The sequence below is a fragment of the Pleurodeles waltl genome, chromosome 11 (genome assembly GCF_031143425.1).
Source record: "Pleurodeles waltl isolate 20211129_DDA chromosome 11, aPleWal1.hap1.20221129, whole genome shotgun sequence".
In the NCBI taxonomy this organism is placed as follows: Eukaryota; Metazoa; Chordata; class Amphibia; order Caudata; family Salamandridae; genus Pleurodeles; species Pleurodeles waltl.
Window position 1 is genome coordinate 431440485 of NC_090450.1, and position 22806 is coordinate 431463290.

Consider the following 22806-nt stretch of genomic DNA (forward strand, 5'->3'; position numbering starts at 1 on the left):
ACCAGCAAAAACAGTGTCCAAAAAAATGGGGGGAGGCAGGCAAAAAGTTAGGGGTGACTACCCTAAGGCTGTCAGGTCTAACAAGCACGTTATGCGTCAGTATCGATAACTTCAAATTGACCCGGGCGCAGCATGTACTCAGTGTGCGCGCCCGTGTGTAATTTGTTGTATGTGTGTGTTTGCATGTCTTGTAAACATGCCGCGACGGTGGCGGTGCCCAGCTCCTCCGGTAGACTTTCACACGCCCAACCCTTTCCGCACTTCTGGGTTTTTTATCTTTTGAAAAAATGGGGTGATAAAAGGAGGAGAGCCCGTCTGGGCTAAGGCGGGGAGTCCAACCCCGATACAGAGTCCTGCCTCTAAGTGCAGAGAGGAGAAAATTAGCAAGGATCGTGGCTGGGATGAAAGGCAAACCGAAACCGGAGGAAGGACCATCACACACTGCACAGGAGGAAGCGTGATGTAGTGTGATGGCCGACAGAAATGTTCACTTAGTATATACGCCTTGGGAGGGAACTCAGCACACACCAAGGAGGGACATTTCACAAAATGCACTAATAAAAATGAAGCATTTAAGGCAAGCACCACGAACAATGAATAGCAAGAGTGGGCGTGGTTAAAAGCCCACAGAGAGATTGCAACAGGCTAAAGCACTTATGCGCGCTTGACCCTAAAAGGAGACCTCATTGGCAGATTGTGTATTGACCTCTTACTTTTTACAAATGCCACAATGCTATTCGTATGCTAATGCCTGTAAATAAAATGGAAAGAAATCTTGGGAAACCACACTGATGCACCTTTCAACCTGCACAGGATGTTTCATCACCATCAAGATATTTTTGTTTTCTACTAAACAATGCATCAGTGTTAGCACATATGGCTCTTAAGGTTGCAACAGTAATTTCCAGGCAAAATAAGGACTCATTTACAGTATTACCTGCATCCACTTGTTGAAGGGTTGTGCTCCGTGTCTGCCATCATAAGACGAAAAGCATTGGAGCTCCCATGGATGGACTGGCTCTCTGATCTGCAACTAACAAATAAATTGTTATGCTTTATATCACAAATGTTAGGTTCCGCTGTCACACAACTTTCTATTGTGGTTGATGGGAATGAAGGAGCTCAGCTACAAAATATGTAATTGAGCTCTTATTGATTTTTCGGTTCTCCTGCCGCAATCTCATGCCACACTAGACAAAGAGAAAGCCCTGCTAACCATGATGGCTGCTGAATTACAGAAGCCTTGCAAACAACCCTGGACACAAAATATGTATCAAGAGTCTATGCACGATAAAACCATAGGAAAACCGGGAATTCATTTAGAAACAAATCTTCTATGTAGAGGACATTGTGACTCCTACCTGCAAAGGTTTTTTGCTCACCCCCAATCAAAGCACTTGTTGAGGGTTCAGATACTACCCTTGCAGTCCCTCTCTCCTCTACGACCCTTGAGTATTGATCTCTTGTGATACTACATGATGCCTTACACCATTCCATAGAGAATAGAGCAACCCACAGTCCTGACAAAAAAGTTAATTAAACACTATTTTGCACTCCTTGCAGCCCTGTTAGGTATGTGCTACTAGAGACACAAGTTGTCTTGTAATATTATGCTATGCATATCTGTAGAGCACACTATCACCCGGGTGGGTACCCTGGCACTAAGCAGGTGTCAGTCCAGCTGATCCGAAGGCCTAGTGAGACTATGTTGAAAAGTCATGTTTTGAGCTTTTTGTGGCATTCAAAAAGTGAGGAGGAGGCTCTTATGTGTATTGGCAGGTCATTCCACGAGTCTGGGTGAGCGGAGGTGTCCGGAAGGTTTGTGAAAGCAGATGTGATTATTAAGGTTTGCTGGGCCAGTGTTATGTAGTGCCTTGAAAGCATGGGTGAGGAGTTTGAATTGTGACTGTTTCTGTATGGGGCGATGAAACAAATATTCTATACATGGTATAGGACAGCAACGTCATAGAGTGCAAAACCAGATTAAAGAGAACAAAACCAGGGAAACTTGTGATATCAATGCTACACCATAAAAAGGGAATAATAATAAGAAAATGTCTGAGTCTTTGTCCAGATGAGATCCTGAAGAGTTACAAAATAGGGCTGTCAGCATGCAATGATGTCTTTGCTTGAGTGAGTTTGATGTGATGAGCTGTTTAGCCATACTATTGGGTCCAGGTCCCTCAACCAACAGTGTCCACCAACTCTAATCTAAGTAATGCTAATGCCTTCCGCTATGCATATGAGAGACAACAAGGCCGGCATCAGTCAACAAAAAAAAGCACAAACTGCCACCAGAAGGGACAGAGGACATACTTTCCATATACTTGAAAGACTGGAGAATCATGGCTTCATCAGTCCATTGAAACGTTTTTTGTTCCTGTCAGACACATTTAGGTTATGGAGATCCGGAAAGAGGCTAACAACAATCGGAAGAAAACATAACTTAAGCAGTTTAGTATGGAATACAGGAAAATAGAATAAAATTTACCATACTCAAATAAGCCTTGTTTCTTACTTGACTAACTGGAGATTTCTGTTAATTCCTGGAGCAAGAATAACTGCTTTTGATGTCCTTTCTTGGCACTTCTGTTTGGCTGCTAAATGCTGTTTTTTCCCACTGATGGACCTGGCCCTTTTTGTAGGATTATCCCCAAACTTTTTGCCTTCTTCCTCCTATTTTTCTGTTCTGTTTTTGTTCACTTTAGGACGCTAGGCACTTTACCACTGCAGACCAGTGCTATGGTGCAAGTGCTCCATGTCTACATGGTATTGGTGATTGGTTTATCCATGATTGGCATATTTGATTTACTAGTAAGTCCTTAGCAAAGCGCACTGTGTGTGCCCAGGGTCTGTAACTCAAATGCTACTAGTGGGCCTACAACACTCATTATCCCACCCACATGAGCAGCACTGTAATCATGCCTCAGATCTGCCACTGCAGTGTCTGTATGTGCAGTTTTAAACTGTCATTTCGACCTGGAAAGGGCACCTACTTGCCTGGCCCAAACCTTCCCTTTTACCACGTGTAAATCACCCCTAAAGTAGGCCCAAGGCAGTCCCGTTGGCAGGGTGCAGTGTATTTCAAAGCTAGGCCATGTAATGGTGTATTGTACATGTCCTGATAGTGAAAAACTGCTACATTTGGTTTTCACGATTGCAAGGTCTATTGCTACCATAGTGACATGGGAATTGCCTTGAAATATCTTTTAAGTGTAGTATCCCATTTGGAGTAGATAGCGATGTGGAGTATGGGGTCTCTGAACTCACAATTTAAAAATACATCTTTTTGTGACATTGGTTTTTGAACTGTGAGTTTGAAAATGCCACTTTTAGAAAGTCAGCATTTGCTTTCTTCACCATTCTGTGCCTCTGCCTGTCTGCTGAATACACGTCTGGGTGACTTTTGGCTGTTTTTGCATTCACTCTAGACAGTAATACAAAGGGAGCTGAGGTGTGCCCTGCATATCCTGATGGCCCATCACCAGACTGATGAGTCTTACAGAGCTAGTGGTGGGAGGAGCTGACACTTGCACCTGAATAGGGCTGTGCCTGTCCTCACACAAAGCAGTCTCCAACCCCCTGGAGTGTGCCTGGGGGCAGGGAACGGCAGGGTCTTGGGCACTACAAAGACTTCTCTTTGAAGTTTGCCTACTTCAAAAGCAGAAATGGGTATAAGTACTGGATCTCTGTCAGCACATAGTTAGAATCACTCTGGACTGAGGAAATTCTGCCAGGAAGCCATAGGAGGGACTGTCACCCTGCCTGTTGCTTTGTCGTGCTTGCATGCTGCTTGCTACTTCTGTCCTGGGAGTGAAAGGATTGGACATGGCTTTCTACATCCTGCTTCCAAAACTTCTCCAAGGGCTTGGACTGAGTTTGCCTCCTGTTAAGAAGACTCAGGGACATCAAAGACTTCATCTGCCAGCGCCTAGGCTCTTCTGCTAAGAGTCCTGACTTGCTAAGAGTCCTGACTTGCCAAGTGATTCCAACTCCAGAACTTGGATCACTGGAAGTGCAAGCTGGTGATCTGAAGGAGAAAATCCAAGCATCAACCCACTGCACTGGAAGAATCAACACAGCGGCTGTTTCGTGGATGAAGAATTGACGTATTGCTTGCTCCTCTGCTGCAGAATCGACGCAGTACCTGTTTCACCATGGTCCCATCACCACAGTGCTTGGATTTCCCATGCATCGTCCCTGGGTGCCAATTTCTCAGCGACAATGCACTGCAGTAAGGAACCGAGGCAGGTGTCTGGAAATCGACACAGCACCTTTCCTGTGAGGAAAGAATTGATGCATCACCTCCCATGCCAGTAAGGAACTTACACATCTTCTTGCTTGCAAGGAATGAATCGAAGCATCACCTCCCCTGTGAAGTAAGGAACCAATGCATCACTTTGCTTTTCTGGTGCCTCACCTTCACTGTGGCCTGCATCTTCTTTGTTTTTAACGCATCCCAGGTGCTTTCTGCTAAGGAGATACATCCATTGAGTCCTATGGAAGAAGACGTGCTTAAGCTTTTAAAAGGCGATATCTTGACTTGTCTATGTTGGATGTTTGAAATGTTTATCTTGTTTTATTCAGATACATATTGGCTATTTTTCTAATCTGGTGTGGAGTCCTTTTGTAGTGTTTTCACTGTGTTACTGTGTGTGTGTGTGCACAAATACTTTAAACATTGCTTCTAAGATAAGCCAAGCTACCAAGGGGGTGAGCAGGGATTATCTTAGCTGTTTGGCCCTTACCCTGACTAGAGTGAGGGTCCCTACTTAGACTGGGTGGAAACCACTGCCATCTACAGACCCCATTATTAACATCTCCTGTTTAGGTCGAGCTTGCAGAATTATGCGCTAGCCCATGCGCTCTCGCTTGTGAGACTCTTGTAGTCAATAAGGGACTTGGAACCCTCCCATGGCTTTCTATTTGTTGACATCATTGTCGATCTTTTTTGATGCCTTCTCGTTGGGCACTTGTTGCCATACATCACGTCCGTTGCTGGCACTGGCGCACAGACCACATATGGATTAATAACCTTTTTGATTGGTGACACTCCACTGGCCATCTGCAGTTCACTCTGGATTTCAGGTACTACATTTCAGAGCTATGATGCAGTCAATGCTGGCTGCGTCATAGCTTTTTTTAACTTATCCCTCAGCCAATACTAGTGCACTGTACTTATTAAAACACAAAACGTCCCCAGTGAGGTGGATACGAGAAGAAACCACTGGGGTCACTGCACAGACTTGCCCTGTACATCCTTTCCTGTGTGTTTTGAAAGTGAAGTGCTCTTTTTTCAATCTAAGTCACACAGACATGAAACTTTTTACAACCCAGTATTTTCTTTTCAAGACAATATTGCCAAATTGCGCTGGCTTCTGTCCAACCGAAAGCCATTCCTTTGTTAAATTAGTGCACTCCTTAAGATGAAGCAGTGTGTAACTGCAGCCCTGAAATTTCACATGCTGGAAGAATTCATATCACCATGTCTGGGGCGGGCAGTGCTCCCCATCTGCACCATGAATCTGAAGGTTTCTGTGTCCCAGTCACAGCCCCTTTTACTAACACCTGCCGACTTCACCACTGCTCCTTTGTGTGACCTTCGGCGGCACTCTTGCCAAAACAATGGACTGCAAGGGAAACTATCTGACCAGGCATTTTTCAGCAACTCTCTTGCTCTCCTACACTCTTCTGTTCCACCCTCCCTTTCTCTGCTTCACAACTCCCCCTCTCATAAAACACAAAACCATTGTGTCAACGGACCCATGTGTCGGAGATAAATACTCCACATCACACTTTTGTGTACACCTCCCTCCCTCAACATTCATTATGCAAACAGTGGGCATCCAGGAAAAAGCAACACAGCAATACAAATACATACTCCATTAGCACTTGCATCACAATAAAAACGCAGACCCTCAGTCCATACACCGCAGCAATAAAAGCACATATAGTGGAGGCAGGCGCACACAATACAACACACACACACACACAATACTTTACAGTCAAACAATGGCAAAGACAGCAGCTTTCCACTCCCCTTATACATTTGTGACCTAATGGCTTCTTCACTCTTTCTTGCTGCTGTCTCTAAGTTCAAAGCCCAATCCATATAAAACCATAAATTCACCATTAGTGTTTTTTGTGGGTTTTGGACATGCATTTTCAGACTTGACTACAGAACTTTCAAAGTTTCGATGAAAGTTTCTTTTCATTAGCATGGCAGATTACATTCAAATTATTTTTCTGTTTTTTGCAGGCAGCATCAGAAACAAAGGGTTTGCTGGTCTTCATAAGTAAATCATAGATGACAAAACAGTTTGACTATTTATATTGCTTCACCAACATGCACAAGAGAGAACATTCTTACTTGTATCACACACACTTGGTGCCCAAGTTAATTAAGTGGCGTATAAACACTGAACATATTTACCATGCCATGTTGTTTCTCTTTTCCTACTAGTGTTTACCTATTTCAAAAATCTCTAAAAAATATTCATCGTTGAAGGTTCCAGACTTCCCAAAACACTGTGGCACATGGTGTTGTTCACTGTCTGTTAGTGTTGTAGGACACAGAAATTTTGGGAGTCTATCAAAAAAGTGGGCTTGATAAGCAAAGATTATGCTCCTTAATATCTCTTGAACTCCTGGCTTACTTCTCAATTCCAGGAGTAACCCAGAAGTTCTACAGGAGGACATCAGGGATACTCCTAGCTAACTACTGGAAATAAGCAGTAAGTCAGGACCCCCACAAGAATAAATATTACACATACTCATGACAACATTTTTGTGAATCCGGGCCTATATGGCCAAAGGTAAGATGCTTGAGGAATGCAGGAATACCTTTTAAGGCTATTTGAGGATTCCATCAGTATGGCTGCATCTTTGCGGTTGTCATACAAGCTGCCGTTGGAAGTCTCCAGGGACTCACTGCCATGAGAGTCATTCCCATTCGAATCCTGCCCACTGGAGTCGTTCTCGTTCATTTCATTGCAACTGGACCCACTGGTCAGCTCCATCTCCTCCTGGAGCACTTCCTGGCTAATTCTAGGCTTCAACTGGTGGGTGCTTTCAACACAAACCATTCCTGCGCGTTCGCCGCCTGCTCCAGAGTACCCACTCGCATATGGCCGTTCCGTTACGGATATCGAGCGCAGTAAAACATTTTCTTGGTACTGAAGTTGAAGAGTAGGGTTTACCGGGGTGCAGCAGAAGCAACTTGCAATGGTATTAAAGTCTTTGGACATTTCATTCGATACCGTTGTTTATTTTAGGATTTTGTCCTGTCGTTAGTGTATGTTAATCGTTAGACGACTGTTGCTCTCTTGAAAAGGGTGCGATAAACACCTGTAACATAAATAATAACAATTTGACCACTGTCAAAAAAATGACATACAGATACCACATTTCAACGCTGTATGCATTTTAAAGACGTGCCTGAAAAAGCAAACTAGAGGCAAAAATCAATAATAAAACAGCATTATTAAAAAAATATCTCGTTTTTCGGTGAAAATGTCATTTTGAAATGGAATATATTTCGCCCTTCTGGAAAGGCACAACGTGAAACTAGTGCTACTGCGTTCGGCTAGCAGAGTCTAACGTAAACTGTGATTCGAAATATGATTGTTCACTGCTCAGACAAAAAGGCAGTGTGAAATCAGTTTCATTTTCACTACTCTTGTGCCGAAATTATGAAACAAATTGGTTCTGAAGCAAGTTGTTGGGCAGGTTGATCCCTTTTGCCCAACGGTCTCATGAGACCCAAAGGAGGCAGTGAAATGCCGCATGAAGGGCGGCCATCAACCAACCCGTCCACTCTCAATAGTCCCGCAGACCCAATGAAGTCGTGGATTGTGGGTGCCACTCCGTGGAGATAGACAACTGGCAGAGGGTTAAATCCCTAAAAATGGGAGAGGGTCACAGGCCACCAGGTGGGCATTTTTCCAATTTTTCGAGGTGGGGGGGGGGGGGGGGGGGGGGGGCAGTGAGCTACCAGTGGCAAAAAGATAGGGTGGAAGGAAGTGGTATACTTAATTATTATTTTTAATTGTTTATGAAATTTATTTTCTCCAGCAGCCCTGACAGTTTCAAATAAAATTGACTTAGGCTGGCAGATGGGCTACGGTTTAAAATCACGTCAAATGCTGATTTGTGAAGCATGTTCTTCTGATTAAGTTACAACTTGTGACTGCTAGTGTGTCTGCAGAACTGGCGATGCGGAAAGAAAGTTTTTGTTAATATCAGAATTAGCTTCAGAAATGCCGCTCTTGCTGTGTAAAGTGAAGTGGCCTGTGCCCCCGCTTGGTAGGTGTCACCTCTCATATCTGCTGATATACTGATATGGCTGCATCTATTTCCTTCCGCCCCAAAGGCATATGATTCCCTTGGGTAGGGAAAATCTGCTCTCAATGTGTGTAGTGTTGCGCCTCCCTAACCCACAACATAGTCCAGGAAGATGTGGACTTCGCCATTTATTGTAACTGGCAGCCCAGCAGTCAACCAGTATGTTTTACATACGAATAATGATTCTCATTGCTTAAAAGGCAGTTATTCAGACTGGCTGAAACCGAAGGTTGTTTCGGCCCTTCTGTCTGCGTCTTTTGACAACCCAATTTAGTTACTGGGTAGCCAATCTGGATAGGTAGAGCAGTCCTTACTTCCTTACTGATCTCCATGTCGCTGCAAGTATTAGGCATGCCATTCACCGTGATTGCCTGTCCCCAGAACTAGCACATTCACTTTCTGGTACACTTCCACGATCTGGGGCTGAAAGATCTGCATCTGGCTCACTGAAGATGTCAGGTGCTTAATGTAGTTGATTGGCGTTTGTGGAGGTGATACACCCCATTGTAATGAAGTGATATATATACTTCAAAATATATGCGGATGATGGCAGAGCATGTATAACCTTTTCTGCCCCTTTGAGGTTTTGGCAAGCCTGTCTGTGTGTCTGGCTCATTTTGGTAGTTGTGGCTCCAAAACCATGAGCTCTTCTGGTCCGTGGAAGTTGAAGATAATTTGTGTACCTGTGTGACAATGTACATGTAGTGTGACGTTAGTGTGGTTGTGTGCTTCTGTGATTGCTAACTGGGGGGCTGTGCCTCACAGTTGGCACCAATTTGGAGGATTTTTTGGACAGATGCCCGCTTGTACATCGGGGGTTTTGACCAGGAAGATTTACTTTGTGTTTTCAAAGCACATCATTTGTGATTCTTCCTGTGCGTTGAGTTTTGTCCTAAGCAGTTGCTTGTTTTCTGCAGTTCCTTTGTAATTAGAAGTGCTTATATTTTTTCACCAATGCTTACTGATAGTGGCATGTGGAATGCCTTACAGGTTGGTTTGTGGGATTGTCACTGTCACACAATTTCTCAGCCACTGTAGCTGTCAATTTTTCCGTACATCACAGTGACGTGTCCGTATGCTTAATTTTTGCAAATCAGATTTTGGTCCTAGGTTTCTACTTGGAAATATCACTTTTGCGATTATTTAATGTTCCTTGGGCTTGGTCTATCAGACACATATATTTTAATGCATTTTCAAATATTAACTGATTAAAGATAAAATTCACTGTAAAATAAATCTGCATTATTTCAAACACTGGTTGCTGGAGTAATTGAGATCAACCTTTTCTTCTCAATGGCAGTAAGTTAGCAAAATATGTCTTATAGCATAACATGCATGAATAAAGTTATTAAATATGCAACATAAAGATATTATTTCGATATCCGGATGCGCCAGACTTTACTTTTTTATTCTGCGCCACACAATGTCTGGACTCGCATTGACCACCGGTATTTCCCCTCCCTCGGTCCTTCTGTGGCTCGCGGACATTTCCCATCTTCCCATTACTCTGTTGGATCATTTCCCTGTAGTTGCCAACCTTAGTATCTCTTGCGCCATCCCAATGACTATGACATGGCAATTTTCGGTAAATGCATTGCATGACGATGTGTTTCGTGCTAAGCTACATGAGGCCATCATTGAATAGTTCACCCTGAATGATGGCTCTGTCCAACAACACTCTATGCTGTGAGAGGCATTTAAGGCATACCTAAAAGGCATTTGTATAGAGAAGCATTCCGGTGTGCTTCGTGCTATTAGAACGGACCTGGCAAGGGTTGAGAAGCAGCTGGTTAATATCGATAGTCAGCTCCTACTGCATACAGAACACACCTTCATACACACGAGAGCGGAGCGGTTACATGACCTAGCACTGCAGGAGGTGACCCATCTTAACAAATATGCCAGAGCCCGTCGATACGGAGAGGTGGAGAGGCCGGGACGAACGTTGGTCCATCTCCTGCGCCCCAATACCAGGCCTCATATATCACAAATCTCCGCTGCTCGGATGGCATAGAGCTCACAACCACCATTGACATTGTCTCTGAATTTACCACATACTACCGCCACTTATACACATCGCGCTGGCAGATTACTTGTCAGATATCGCCATGGTGTGGCAACAGTATCTTGCTGACCCTATTACCTGCAAGAAGATCTCAAAGGCCATAGATGCACTGAGTGGATCAAAGGCCCCAGGACTGGATGGTTTCACAGGGGATTTTCATAAAACTTACAAATACATCTTAACCTCACACTTACTTGAGGTCTATGCTGAATCTTTACAACTGGGCACCCTTCCTTCTCCTGTGAGGGAGGCTGAGATCACTTTGCTTTTGAAACCCAGCAAACCTATACACTTATGTGCACTGTACAGGCCGCTGTCGTTGTTAAACCATGACAATAAGATACTGGCCAAAGCGGTGCTGTGGGATGCTGAAAAAGCATTTGATTCTCTTGAATGGCTCTTCCTCCATGCTGCCCTGGCGATGCTGGGAATCCCCAAAGGATTCAGAGACCATATTGCCCTGCTTTACACAGCTCCTCTTGCATGCGTCCGGGCGAATGGCACGCTGTCAGAGGCCTTCCCCCTTTCTCGTGGCACACAACAGGGGTGCAAGCTGTCTCCTTTGCTATTTATTATAGCCATGGACTTTTTAGTGTGCTATTTTCAGGAACGCCATCTTGCTTGGGGATTGAGGTTCCAATAGGGTCCTCTACTGGCCTCCCTATATGTGGGTGATATCCTGACATTCGTCCGTCACCTTTCTATAAAACCCTCCCAGCCTCCTTATCCGGGAGATTATACGCTTCAGAGCCTACTCCGGATTATCTATTAACTGGAGCAAATCAGAGCTGTTCCCACTAACTGATGCCACTGTCTCTTGCTCTTTTGAATACCACTTCGCTGGTGCGAGGACACACCAAAGTATAATGGCATCTATCTTCACAGAGACAGTGCTGAAGTGGTCCAGTTGAATTATGGCCCTGCCATTGATAAATTTACAACTCAGATAAACTGGTGGATTGCATTCCCTGTATCAATGGCTGGCAGAATTGCAATAATCGAGATGGTGGTTCTGCCCCATTTTTATACTTGTTTCTTAACATCCCCATTGCACTCTATAACAGTTTTTTCGATACTCTCCGAAGCCTACTCATAAAGGCTGTCTGGGCTGGATGGCGCCCTTGTATTCACTCGGGGACACCTTAACTCTTCCTTATGAGAGGGGTGGATTTGCGGTCCCCGACCTACACCTCTACTATCCAGAGGCCCAGGTGCACTTTGCTTATTTCTGGTATCACCCAGATGCGCTACTACCCTTTCTGAAACCTGAACACTCGCAAGCTGGAGAAGTCCAGAGCTGCTTGGGAGCATGACTTGGGATGCTCTTTATCTAATAAACAGTGGTACTACTGTTGTGCCCAAACTAAACTTGTCTCGAACAATCATCGTCATAAACTGTTGCATTACAAATTCTTATCCCACACATATGTAACACCACAACTGTTAGCCAAGTTAGTCTCCACCCACGCACACGCTTGCCCAAAATGCTCTGCTGAGCATGCTGATTTTGCACATCTTGCCTGGAATTGCTCTCTGATCCGTGCATACTGGGTATCCATGAATACTACCCTTGCACAAATGACAGGCATCCGCTTACCCAACTCCGCTACTAGCATTAGTAGGATTTGTAAAACCACTGCCTCATCCTACCTGACGCTTTATTGCCCTGGCCCTACTTCTTGCAAAGCGCCACATCGCACTTTATTGGGGAAGCAGTACTCTCCATACTGTGTCAGCCTGGCTTCACGACATGACCTTCTGTGATACTACTGGTGAAATGTATGCAGCACTGCAGCCACCATCGTCACCGCCTAAAGATATACGGCAGCCACTTCAGAGCTATCTTTTAACATACGCTGCCACTTGCACACAATCTTTTATGTGGGCCCCTATGCACACAGTTCCCATGTAGTACTGGGTGATTGTCTCCCTTCACTTTTCTTAACTTCCTCTAGCTTCATTTGCTGTCTCTGTCTCAAATACAATGCCCTAATATTGAACCTTCTTCCCCACATTCCTTTCCTAGAATGTGAACTGTCTGCTTTGCACAGTGTGCATTCCGAAGGTGCTGGGGTGCTACGATATTGGCTTTGGCTCCCTTGGCAAGCCAAGACCAATATAGTGGCACTGTTCCCGCCGGGCAGCCCAGCGGGAACCACTTATTACAATGTTCCATCATTCACCCCGGCTGGACCATTGTAATACACTCGGGGGTGCCAAACTCATGATGAGGCCCTTACTTATTATTGTTAGTGCGTGGGTGTGTTTGTGCATTTGTGTGGTTAGCGGATAAACAGAGTGGGTTTCAGAAATTGTGCCAATGCTTGTAATTCGGATTTGGGCACAAACTCCTGTTTTTAGCGAGGATATGAAGGAATAAGCAAGGATCTAGCTATCCACTCTGTCCTTCTTCCTCACTGTTCCAATCCCTATCTATCTCTTTCCATCAAGGTTTACAATATCCGGAGTGCTCTATTCCTGCACTCTGGCATTTGCCCCAAAGCGCAGATTTAGGTTTTCCTCTCTCTAAATGTCTAATTTTAACTCCCTAAGCAAGGCACTAACAAATAGATGGAATGCTTGAACTCATCAAAACCACTGGTAGTTTAGTTAGGTGGAAATTCAGTTTGCCGTATTTGACCTGCTTTCTATGCCACTACAGACAGGAAATGATGGGTTGCAACCCTGCTTTGACCCTGCAGCAAAAATTACAATCCAGCTTGGATTGCCAGGCCACATCTGCCTTTTCCTCTTAAGATACATGGCTCACTGTTTTTAGTTGTTTTTCCATCGTTTGGCTGACAGTATCCAGTTTCCTACCCAAAAATGACTCCCAGGATCCATTTTCAGCTCTCTTACATGTCTTTCATTTACAAGTTTCCCTTTCCCTTCATAGCTCCTTGTAACTGGTTTCCCATTCGCCCTCCTGTAAATTGAGGAACACGGCTGAATGTTATGTGACAACAGGCTTTCAGTCCTTGGTTTCCTTTTACTGAACCAAAGGACTGTAAAAACTGTTAGTTTGGGATCATATGAATCAAATCAATGAGACAAAACCCTAAAATGTCATGGTTTAAAGAAAGAAATACAAGGTCTAATTGATGTGTCCAGCGAGGCGTAGGCCACTCAGATCCAAAAACAACATGGGCACTATATGGATAACAGAACTGAGGGAGAGCATGAGCACCCAAACTCCCTTTTATTACACTAGCCTCCTGAACTGGTGACATGGGTGTTGGTATGGGTGTAGTGCAGGTGAGTGTAAGCCATTCAAAGAAGTCAGGCTCCCTTAAGAGCATGGCCTTAAATACTTAATAACTGATAGCATAGTGTTGTTAGTCGAGCCTACTAGACAGCACAGATGCTGTTTGTTGTGAGGCATATTATGGCTTACCATAAGCATGGAGGGGCTTAGATCCCACCTATTGCTTTGCAATTTGTTGGCTTTCCTTGTCACTCTCATTCATCTGCCCGCTTTTTATACGTGCTCCAGCTTCTGAACCTTGTGTTTGTCCCTCCCACCTTACGTTTGTCCCTCCAGTGGAGCACTTCCTCTTTAGGTGTGTTTGTCTGGTGCCTATGCTTGAAGTTAACAAACTACTTTTTTTTCTTTTTTTGTATATGTACTCACAGAGTGCATATGTTGTTGAGTCGTCTCCCTCGTTTACTTCTCTCCTCCTCCATGATGTTGCCTGTCCCTGTGTGCTTCAAAATAATGTGAGCGGCCACATAAAGTTTTTTGGGTTTTATTTCAGCAATGCTGCCCAGCATCGAGGATGCTATGTACCATGGCTAAAAGGCAAGCCCTATTGGCTTTGCAAATGCTTGTTTAATATGGACTTTGACCAACAGACTGCCAGTAAAGCGGTTAACTCTGCCTCCTTGGACTAGACTCCCAGTGCAGGTTTTCATAGTTCCACCAAACAGCTGCAAATAGCCTCCCCATATCCCTGCGAAAGGTTTCCCAAATTCTGTTTCCCTGTGCAACTCGTGCATGACAAATATCTGCACCACCTGCCGACCTTCCGTTTTATGATCATTATTATTATATCATTAAGCTGCCGGCACTTTGAAATGGACAAGGTCTCGGTCAATAACTAAAACACTTATACTTAGGATCAGATGATGTAGCAGAAACTTTAGTGCTGTCCCTCAAGTCACAGAAGTCATCTATACGTGACAATCAATGCATTATGTTAACCAGAGTACTAAAAGTTTGACTGTAGAGTGATGCACTGAGAAGTCATTTAAAAAATGTGAATTTGTTTAAACTAATGTTAGAGACCCTAGTGGTATTGAAGTTTAATTAAATGTTTGAATGATTAAACCGACATTCTGTTATAATTTAGACACTAAACTAATAGTGTGTATTCAAACGAGATTGAATTTCTAATGATTAATACTGTAAGTATGTTTAAAAAATATAGAAATGCAGTTCCACGTTATACTGAATGAAATGTATTAACAGAGTCATTTTGTTTAACATTACTGTAATATGAATGATAGTGAAGAGTTATTATTGTCGAATGTATATTTTGCATATTAAAATGTGTTTTATTTTAATGTAATAATTGCTGTAGTAACTCACGTGTATTAGTTTAAGTGAGGCCTTCTAGGCCCTGCATTTCGTGATTTGTTCAGAAAATGTTAAGTTGTTCTGTTAACGTGAACTTTTGTTCAGATTTCGTTCCCATGAGAAGACTAGTTTGGTAATAGGCATCTATTGTTTTACACATAGAGAGTTGTAAGTATTCAATCTTGGATGTGGAACATCCTGGCCTGTGGACTAGTAATTTAAACATTTGTTTCAATCTCATGTGGAGCTACATGAATGGATGCTGTACTCATGACAGACTTGAGAAAACCTGAGAATGTTTCAACTTGAAGTCTTATGATCCATTTCTATTAGATGATGCCTCGTCAACGTCAAATTAACTGTTGCCCTGATGAATCAGATTTCCGTATTAAATTTGATATGCCACTGTCCAGTTGGACTTTGGTCAGATTCTCTGCAGAGATCCAAAGATTCCCTAAGAAGAGAAGCTGGACCCATTTTTGCTCTGTATCCTGAATGGCGAGCCCTTTGGAGAGGTATCTTCCTCTTAGCATTGCCCCGCTGAAGTGCCTTGTTGAGGATACTAGGGGGCCTGCAGCACTGATTGTGCCACCCACATAAGTAGCCCCTTAACCATGTCTCAGGCCTGCCACTGCAATGCCTGTGTGTGCAGTTTCACTGCCACTTCGACTTGGCATTCATAAGTACTTGCCAAGCCTGAAACTCCTCTTTTTCTACCCATGTCACCCCTGTGGTAGGCCCTGGATAACCAACAGGGCAGGATGTTTTGTAGGTAAAAGGCAGGACATATACCTGTGTGTTTTATATGTCCTGGTAGCAAAAAACTCCTAAATTTGTTTTCCACTACAGTGAGCCCTGCTCCTTTCATAGGCTAACATTAGGGCTACCTTCATATACTGTTTGAGTGGTAGGTTCTGATCAGAAAGGGGTAGACAGGTCATACTTAGTATAGCCAGAATGGTAATACAAAATTCTGCTGACTGATGAGGTTGGATTTTATATTACTATTTTAGAAATGCCACTTTTAGAAAGTGAGCATTTCACTGCACTTAAGATCTTTCTGTGCCTTACAGCCTGTCTCCAATCCATGTCTGGGCTGAGCTGGTTGACAGCTCCCTTGTGCATTTCCCCCAGACAACCAGAAACACAGGATGCTCAGTCACACCTGCACACATCTGCATACTGAATGGGTCTTCCTGGGCTGGAAGGGTGGAGGGCCTGACACTTACATTTCAAAGGACAGTGGCCTGCCCTCACACAATGGACTGCCAAACGCCCTACTGGGACCCTGGCAGACATGGTTGTACTTAAAGGGGACCTTGTGCACTTCAAAACCACTCTCTGAAGTCTTCCCCACTTCAAAGGCACTTTTGGGTACATTAACTGGGTCCCTGACCCTACCAACTTAGACACTTCTAGGGACAGACACTCTGCACCTGAACCTGTAACGTACCAAGAGAAGCTGCCTGGCTGCCCAAAGGACTCTATGGACTGCTTTGCTGTATAGGACTGCCACCTTGATGTTCCCCTGCTGCCTTGCTGGTCTCTGGCTCTGCTGAAAATTGCTCTCCAAGGGCCTGGATTGAGCTTGCCTCCTGTTCCTGAAGTCTCAGGCCAAAAAGACTTCATCTCTACAAGGAAACTCCTTGTGCGGCGAAAATTGACACACAGCCTGCCGGAATCGACGCACAGCCTGTCAAGTGGTGAGAAAATCACCACACAGCCAAACTGGAACGACGCAGCTCGGCTCCCTAAGTGGAGATCGATGCAGTACCAAGGTTGCGACCGGAACATCGACGCACAGCCCACCAGATCGACGCATCGCAGAGCCAGAACGACACAGCCTGACTTCCTGCAAGAGGAATCGACGCAGCCCCAGCTGTGCAGCAGAAATTCCACCGCATCACCCACCAGATTGACCCAAAAGCTCTGACTTCGTCCCGCACGCCTAGGATTTGCTCACATCTGCACTGGGCGTCAAAAGACCCCGCATTGCAAAGAGGATTCAAGCCTGCGTGCCGGAATTCAACGCTAAGCCCTTGTTGCGTGGAAAAGAATCAACACATCGTCTGTGTGTGCCCGGAAAACCAATGCACACCTAAGTTTTTCTACGCATCTTCTCCTCTGCGGTCTTCGTGCATGTAATTTTGACGCAAACCAGGTACTTTGCACTTTCAAGAGGCAATTGTTGCTTTTAAGAACTAAAGACTCTTCTTATCATTACAAAAGTTATATTTCAACTGGTGATTATCAAATCTTGATCATTTTGACCTTAATTTAATCAGATAAATATATTATATTTTTCTAAACCTGTGTGGTGTCTTTTTTGTAGTGTTCTCACTGTGTTATTACATGATTTATTGCACAAATACTTGACATATTGCCTTCTAAGTTAAGCCTGATTGCTCAGTGCCAAGCTACCAGAGTGTGGGCACAGGGTAATTTGGATTGTGTGTGACTTACCCTGACTAGGATTGTGGTCCCTACTTGGACAAGGGTGTATACCTCTGCCAACTAGAGACCCCATTTCTAACAAACTCCTCCGGTAAACCACTTTACATTTTTGTGAGCAGAAATTTCTATCTTATTGGTTGAGTAGCTCACGCTGAGATAATTGTGTCATACCACAGTAAAGTATGGAAGGAACAAGATAAGCAAAATAGGAAGCTAGGACAGGTAAGTGAAACATTTTCACCAAGACACTCCAATAAATTATGGGGCTGGGAGCCTAAAGTATGCCAAGCTACCACATTCAGGCAGTTGTATAAGAAGTCATTTTTGCAAAGGGGAAGAGCCCTAGGTAGGTTTCCAGAAGCAGTCCTGGCTGGGATATCTGATGCACTCCTAAATGTGTTGCACCCACTCACTACATGTTGTTTCAGTTTAAAACAATGCTTGCAACACATGAGCCATGACGTACAATCACAAACCCAGCTGATATTCAGTTAGTGAACTTTCACAGCTAAATAAAAGTAAGAAATGCAGTATTATACATGTTATTCATAGATTAGCTAATTCCGGAAAGGAATGCGAGAGGATAAAATATGAAGCTATGGAAGGGAGTTATATTACTCACCGGGTTTTGCCTATGCTGCCGTAATCAAAAATGACAGTAAATGATCCATCAATCTTAGGAGTTAGTACAAGTATGGGCTCTGCTTTATGTGCTGCATCAGACGTACTCAACTAAGAGATTTAAATACAATGCGGTCCACTGATTTGGTGCCTTTATAGGTGGGGGATTACAGCAGGGATGGAAGACTGGAGCGGAGCCGCTATCCTTCAGTATTTGAAATTACATGACACATTCACAACGCATTTTGTGAAATGGTGGAAAAATGTAACCCATGATGCTTTATTTCAAAGCAAGCCTGAACTTTTCAAGAACATGATAATGTAAGCAAAAGATATGGTGCCATTCCTGCAATACGTTTAGAATTTGGGGTACCTTGATTGAATTGGATGGCAGTTAACTCTCACAATAGAAAGATGCGGGGGGTATACAGGGGTGTGGAGTTCCTAAGCCCAGGACATATTGTTTGGGGGGTCAAGGACAACAAGTTTTCATGTTTATTTTGTCCTTGAGACAAGTAGGCTCAACCCTCTGAAGCACAAACCCTTTGGCTGCCAGTTCACAGTACCTCATTAGGAAGCAGGGAAGGGAATTGTCTACAGTTGAGGTAATATTTGTGTCCATATGGTAAAGCTGTTCGTGCTTATACTTATGGTTCATTAATGTAAAGCCATTATTATTAGGTTGAGCGCTATAAATACATGTTGTAAGCTTAGAACGTATTAATGACAGTGGTTGTAATAAAAAAAATATGTACACACGTTTTTTAACAATATGAGGCTGCATGTAATGCTCCCAGGTTGCTCTCTGATTAAATGCAAATATTTGCAGAACCTTGAAAGCAGGATTGACGATTCTTTGCTAGGAACTAGGAAAAAAACGTTTTGCTAAATTGTGGCATATTGCCTACAATCCACTTTTCATTTCACAGGGCTGACTTCATTCTAGCACTAAACTGCCTTTAGCACAAAAAAACCCTGCAACCAAGCGTTCTTCTGCCCAGTATCTAGCTCTCTCCTTCCGGCTAGCTGAACAAGTGAACTGTGGTCTCTTCATTCAACACCTTCTGTCTATCCTTTCCAGCTCACTTATACCACTTCCTGTAGTTCCTTATATCTACCTGGTACTGTTGGCCCCATTTGAGTGATCCTATTAAGTTCACCCAGTGACCCTGATGATCAATGTACCAGGATATTTAACCTTATTTGGGATATCTTTACTCCACCACTGAAATATCAGCAAGTATTGCTTATAAAAAAAGAAATTCAGTTGGAGCTGGTTTTCACCCTAAATAAACAGGAGTTAAGTGCTGGAGGGAGGCGGCACTGGACAACTTGCCCTTCACTCTTCTTTATCATTTCGAAAATACTAACATCTCACGGGTGTTATAATGAGAAGCTTAGCTCAGGAATATATATGCAGTTTGCAACTCGTGTCATTTACAAGCCATGCTGAAGGGAGCTGATCCAAAGCCTACTTTCTGTACTTTTTTGGACGTTTTATTAAAGAATTGAGGACATAAGGTCAGTGGATCCTAAATTAAATATTGACATAACAAGGAAGTAGTGGACCATCTTCACCAAACAAACAGAGGGATTTTCATCCCGCTAAACTTTGGTGGCCGTTAAATGTAAAAATAATATTTTGCATGGATGAAGACAGTTGTAAAACTGCTCAGCCTGATTAATTTTCATGTGTAAACCTCGGGCATCCTAGTACGTATATTGCAACCCCTTAACAGTTAATGAGTAGCCACTTATATTGAAAATATAGGACAGTTTGGTGATTGTGTTGCAGTGTATTGGACTGATAGAAACATTAAGAGAGCTAAGGCAGGCACAAAAACGTTGTTTTAACTAACAAGACTATAAAATGCAAACTTGCAGGCCCAAGAAAAAGAAAGACGCGGGTTAAAAATATGTCAGTGGCTGCATAGCCGTCTGGGCTATAAGAAAACTCAAGTTGAAGTCCCAGCTTCTCCTGTTGTCCACAGCGTTTGATCGCTGTACAAATGTCACGTCGCGAGGACGAGAAACACTGCGGGCACGCTGGCACCCATGGCATTAACATAACTTTGCATATTAATCCACTTTCGCTAGGAGGGGTACAGACCAGTTTCCCAGTCTACAAGAAAACTACGGTATCCAGACCTCTGTAGATGCACTTGTTTAGTCTGTCGGCCCTGCGCAACCCCCATCCAGGTTAAGACACACCGACATGGGAGATGGACACGCAACGGACATGTGTGCTTGAGGGCAGTTGGGTAAAAATTAACAACAGTGGCCAGGCTAAATCAACCAAAATGATTGAGCCCCGAGTATGCTGTGCTGCGCGAACGGGAAGCAGTGGTGATGTTGCGCTGCTTTTCGATGTCTGTCAGAACACAAGTTACATTCTGCACAGCGGGTTCCTGGTGCGTCTCTCCTCCCCCCCCCCCCCCCCTTCTCTTAGGGTACTCACCCGGCCAGCTCGCGCTGCTCTCCCGTGCTCCTGGCAGCGCTGCTGCCTCTCTCCTTCACCGAGGGCTGCCGCTCCTGTGCTGCTGCAACCCGTTGCACGCACCACGCGAAACTGCTGTACAGAAGCGCTAGGTACTACCAGAGAAACAGCCACTTTTAGGTAGTTCGCACCCTGATGGAGCGGCTGTACACGCCTGTCGCCAGTCTCCATTGGCTTTAGCCCGTGGCTATCTGCATAAGGGGGATGAGCTCTCCGCCCATTGGCAGAGGGCGTCTACATTCGGTTACATAAACTCACGTGGAAATCCATGTTCTGCTCTCTAAAGGGGTTTGCTGCAGGCTGCGGAGAATTAAAGGACGGGTCCATGAGGCGGTCATAATGTGAGAGAGGAAGGTAGCTGGTGACCCGTGTCCTGATTTGTGGTGGGAAGTGGTTACGTAGTCTGATCTGTACAGGAATGCTCTGTTTGCTGCCATCTTTCGTCCCCTCCAGACTTCATGAGGCGAGCTGCAATGTTGCTCATTTCGTGACGTTAACAGTAGCCCAAAAGGAGGGATGTTAACTCCGAAATAAAGGAAAGAAAAGACGAAGGCGGTTGAGTGATGTGACATCTCAGATGTGGTAATTGCATGGGAAAGAGAGACCATAAGCACATAGTCGTCATTTAACCCCTGGCTTCCCTTTGCGACCCCTCACTTCAGAGGTGGTAAATTCAGTTCCAGGAACACAGTGGCAGCAGTTGGGACTTTACTCTGTTTTCTGTCAATTTGTATTATACTAATAGTGAATAATAACATATTGGGGAGGAGGGAATTACACCACAGCACCTTTTCTATGTGGAAAAGGCCGCTTTATTAGAACAGGTGCAGTTACAAACATAATTCCTTGGCCTTTGCCTTGCAAAACTAAAACCTCACTAAACATCAAAAAACACCTAACCAAATTATCCTCCCCCCTCCGCTACCCCATCCTACCCCCTCCCTGTAACCTTATACTGCCTTCCCGCTCTCCACTCCGTTTTACCTATTTCCCTGTCAGACCCGCTTCTTCACCTCCTGAACGCTAATGTCAAGCTTACTTCCTGTCCGTCGCGATCTGCTGCTATCCCCCACCACTACCTAAAATTGTCCTGCCAGCTTCACCATCCACACGTGCTTCGGTACCTGCAAACTCTCTCCACCTCCGCCACCAGAAAAAGCCAACCCTGGCCTTTTTCTGCCCCCCCAACCCCTATCTAAGTCTCACTCAGCATCTCCATCAACGTGCCCTTCAATTGCAACACGTAAAGCTCCATTACCATAAAGGATAAATGGACCCCATCATCTCTAAGAAAATCAACATCTTCAACACACAAGTCCTTGTGTTCCATATAGGTAATGCCCTTGTCCAAAGAGAAACTTTTCATTTCTTTGTTAAGCTTGCGCCTGGCCCTCTCAATGGCCCCTGGCTTTTTTGCCCCTCGCCACACCCGCCGTGGAACAAAACCTGTAAAAATCACATGGCAGCCGCTCCACTTAGACAAAATGACTTGCAAGTCCTTCTTCATATCCTTCATAAGATCCAAACCTGTTTTTACCACCAAATCGTTCTTACCCAAATGCAAACACAAAACATTTGGACAGTAACCGCCTCAAACAGACTCCTGCAAGCATGGTAAGGGCTCCCCCCACCTCATACCCCCTTTACCAATGCAAAACACATGATACCTCTCTACATCAAACCCCAAATTCTCTCCTTTGACCGTTTGTCGTGCCTGGCGCTGTGCCCATTTTATAAATGAATGTCCGACGACCCAGATCCCAATGTAACCGCCTCTGGGCCTCCCACCACACCTGCAAAAGAAACAGAAAAATTAGCAAAAATTCCCCCTTGAAACTTCCCTCCCTCTAACATACTTCCTGAAACAATCTGACTTCCACCTCCCCAAAGACATGAGCTCTTCCTTGCTCCAACCCTTCTGCCCCGCCTCCGTAGCTACCCCAATCCTAAAGGAGTGGGTACCAAAATGAAGCGGGTCGTAACCAAACGCCGACAGCCCCTTTTGCATCACTGCCTAAACTGCGCCGATGTGACCTGATGTGACCCTGCTCCCATCTCTGTGCAGAAATACCGCTCCCGACAGATCACCATCTTCCTTCACCCACCTATGCCCAAGAATAAAAAGGCAGATCGAGGAAACTCGATATCGCCTTAGCAATACGACCACCCCTGAACCCTTCTGATCGGTTTTCAACTGTTGATTCACAATGCTACGCCCTTACCTCCCCAATGTACCTCCTTCCGCAAATA

General features: G+C 44.4%; 1 protein-coding gene across 2 annotated transcripts in view; it reads right to left on the reverse strand.

Annotated features, from left to right (window-relative positions):
- Window positions 1-20748, reverse strand: part of PER2 (period circadian regulator 2) — a 441952-nt gene extending 421204 nt beyond the window's left edge. The window contains exons 1-3 of one of the 2 annotated variants that reach the window (XR_011199417.1): window positions 20518-20748; window positions 6844-7347; window positions 938-1033 (exon numbers count right to left, since the gene is read on the reverse strand). Coding sequence is in view for 1 of the 2 variants with exons in the window: in XM_069213793.1 (XP_069069894.1) it covers window positions 938-1033; window positions 6844-7247 (500 nt within the window). In the remaining variant the exon portion in view is untranslated. The remainder of the gene's footprint in view (window positions 1-937; window positions 1034-6843; window positions 7348-20517) is intronic. The other variant, XM_069213793.1, reaches the window with a different exon arrangement.
- Between the last annotated feature and the right edge of the window lie 2058 nt (window positions 20749-22806).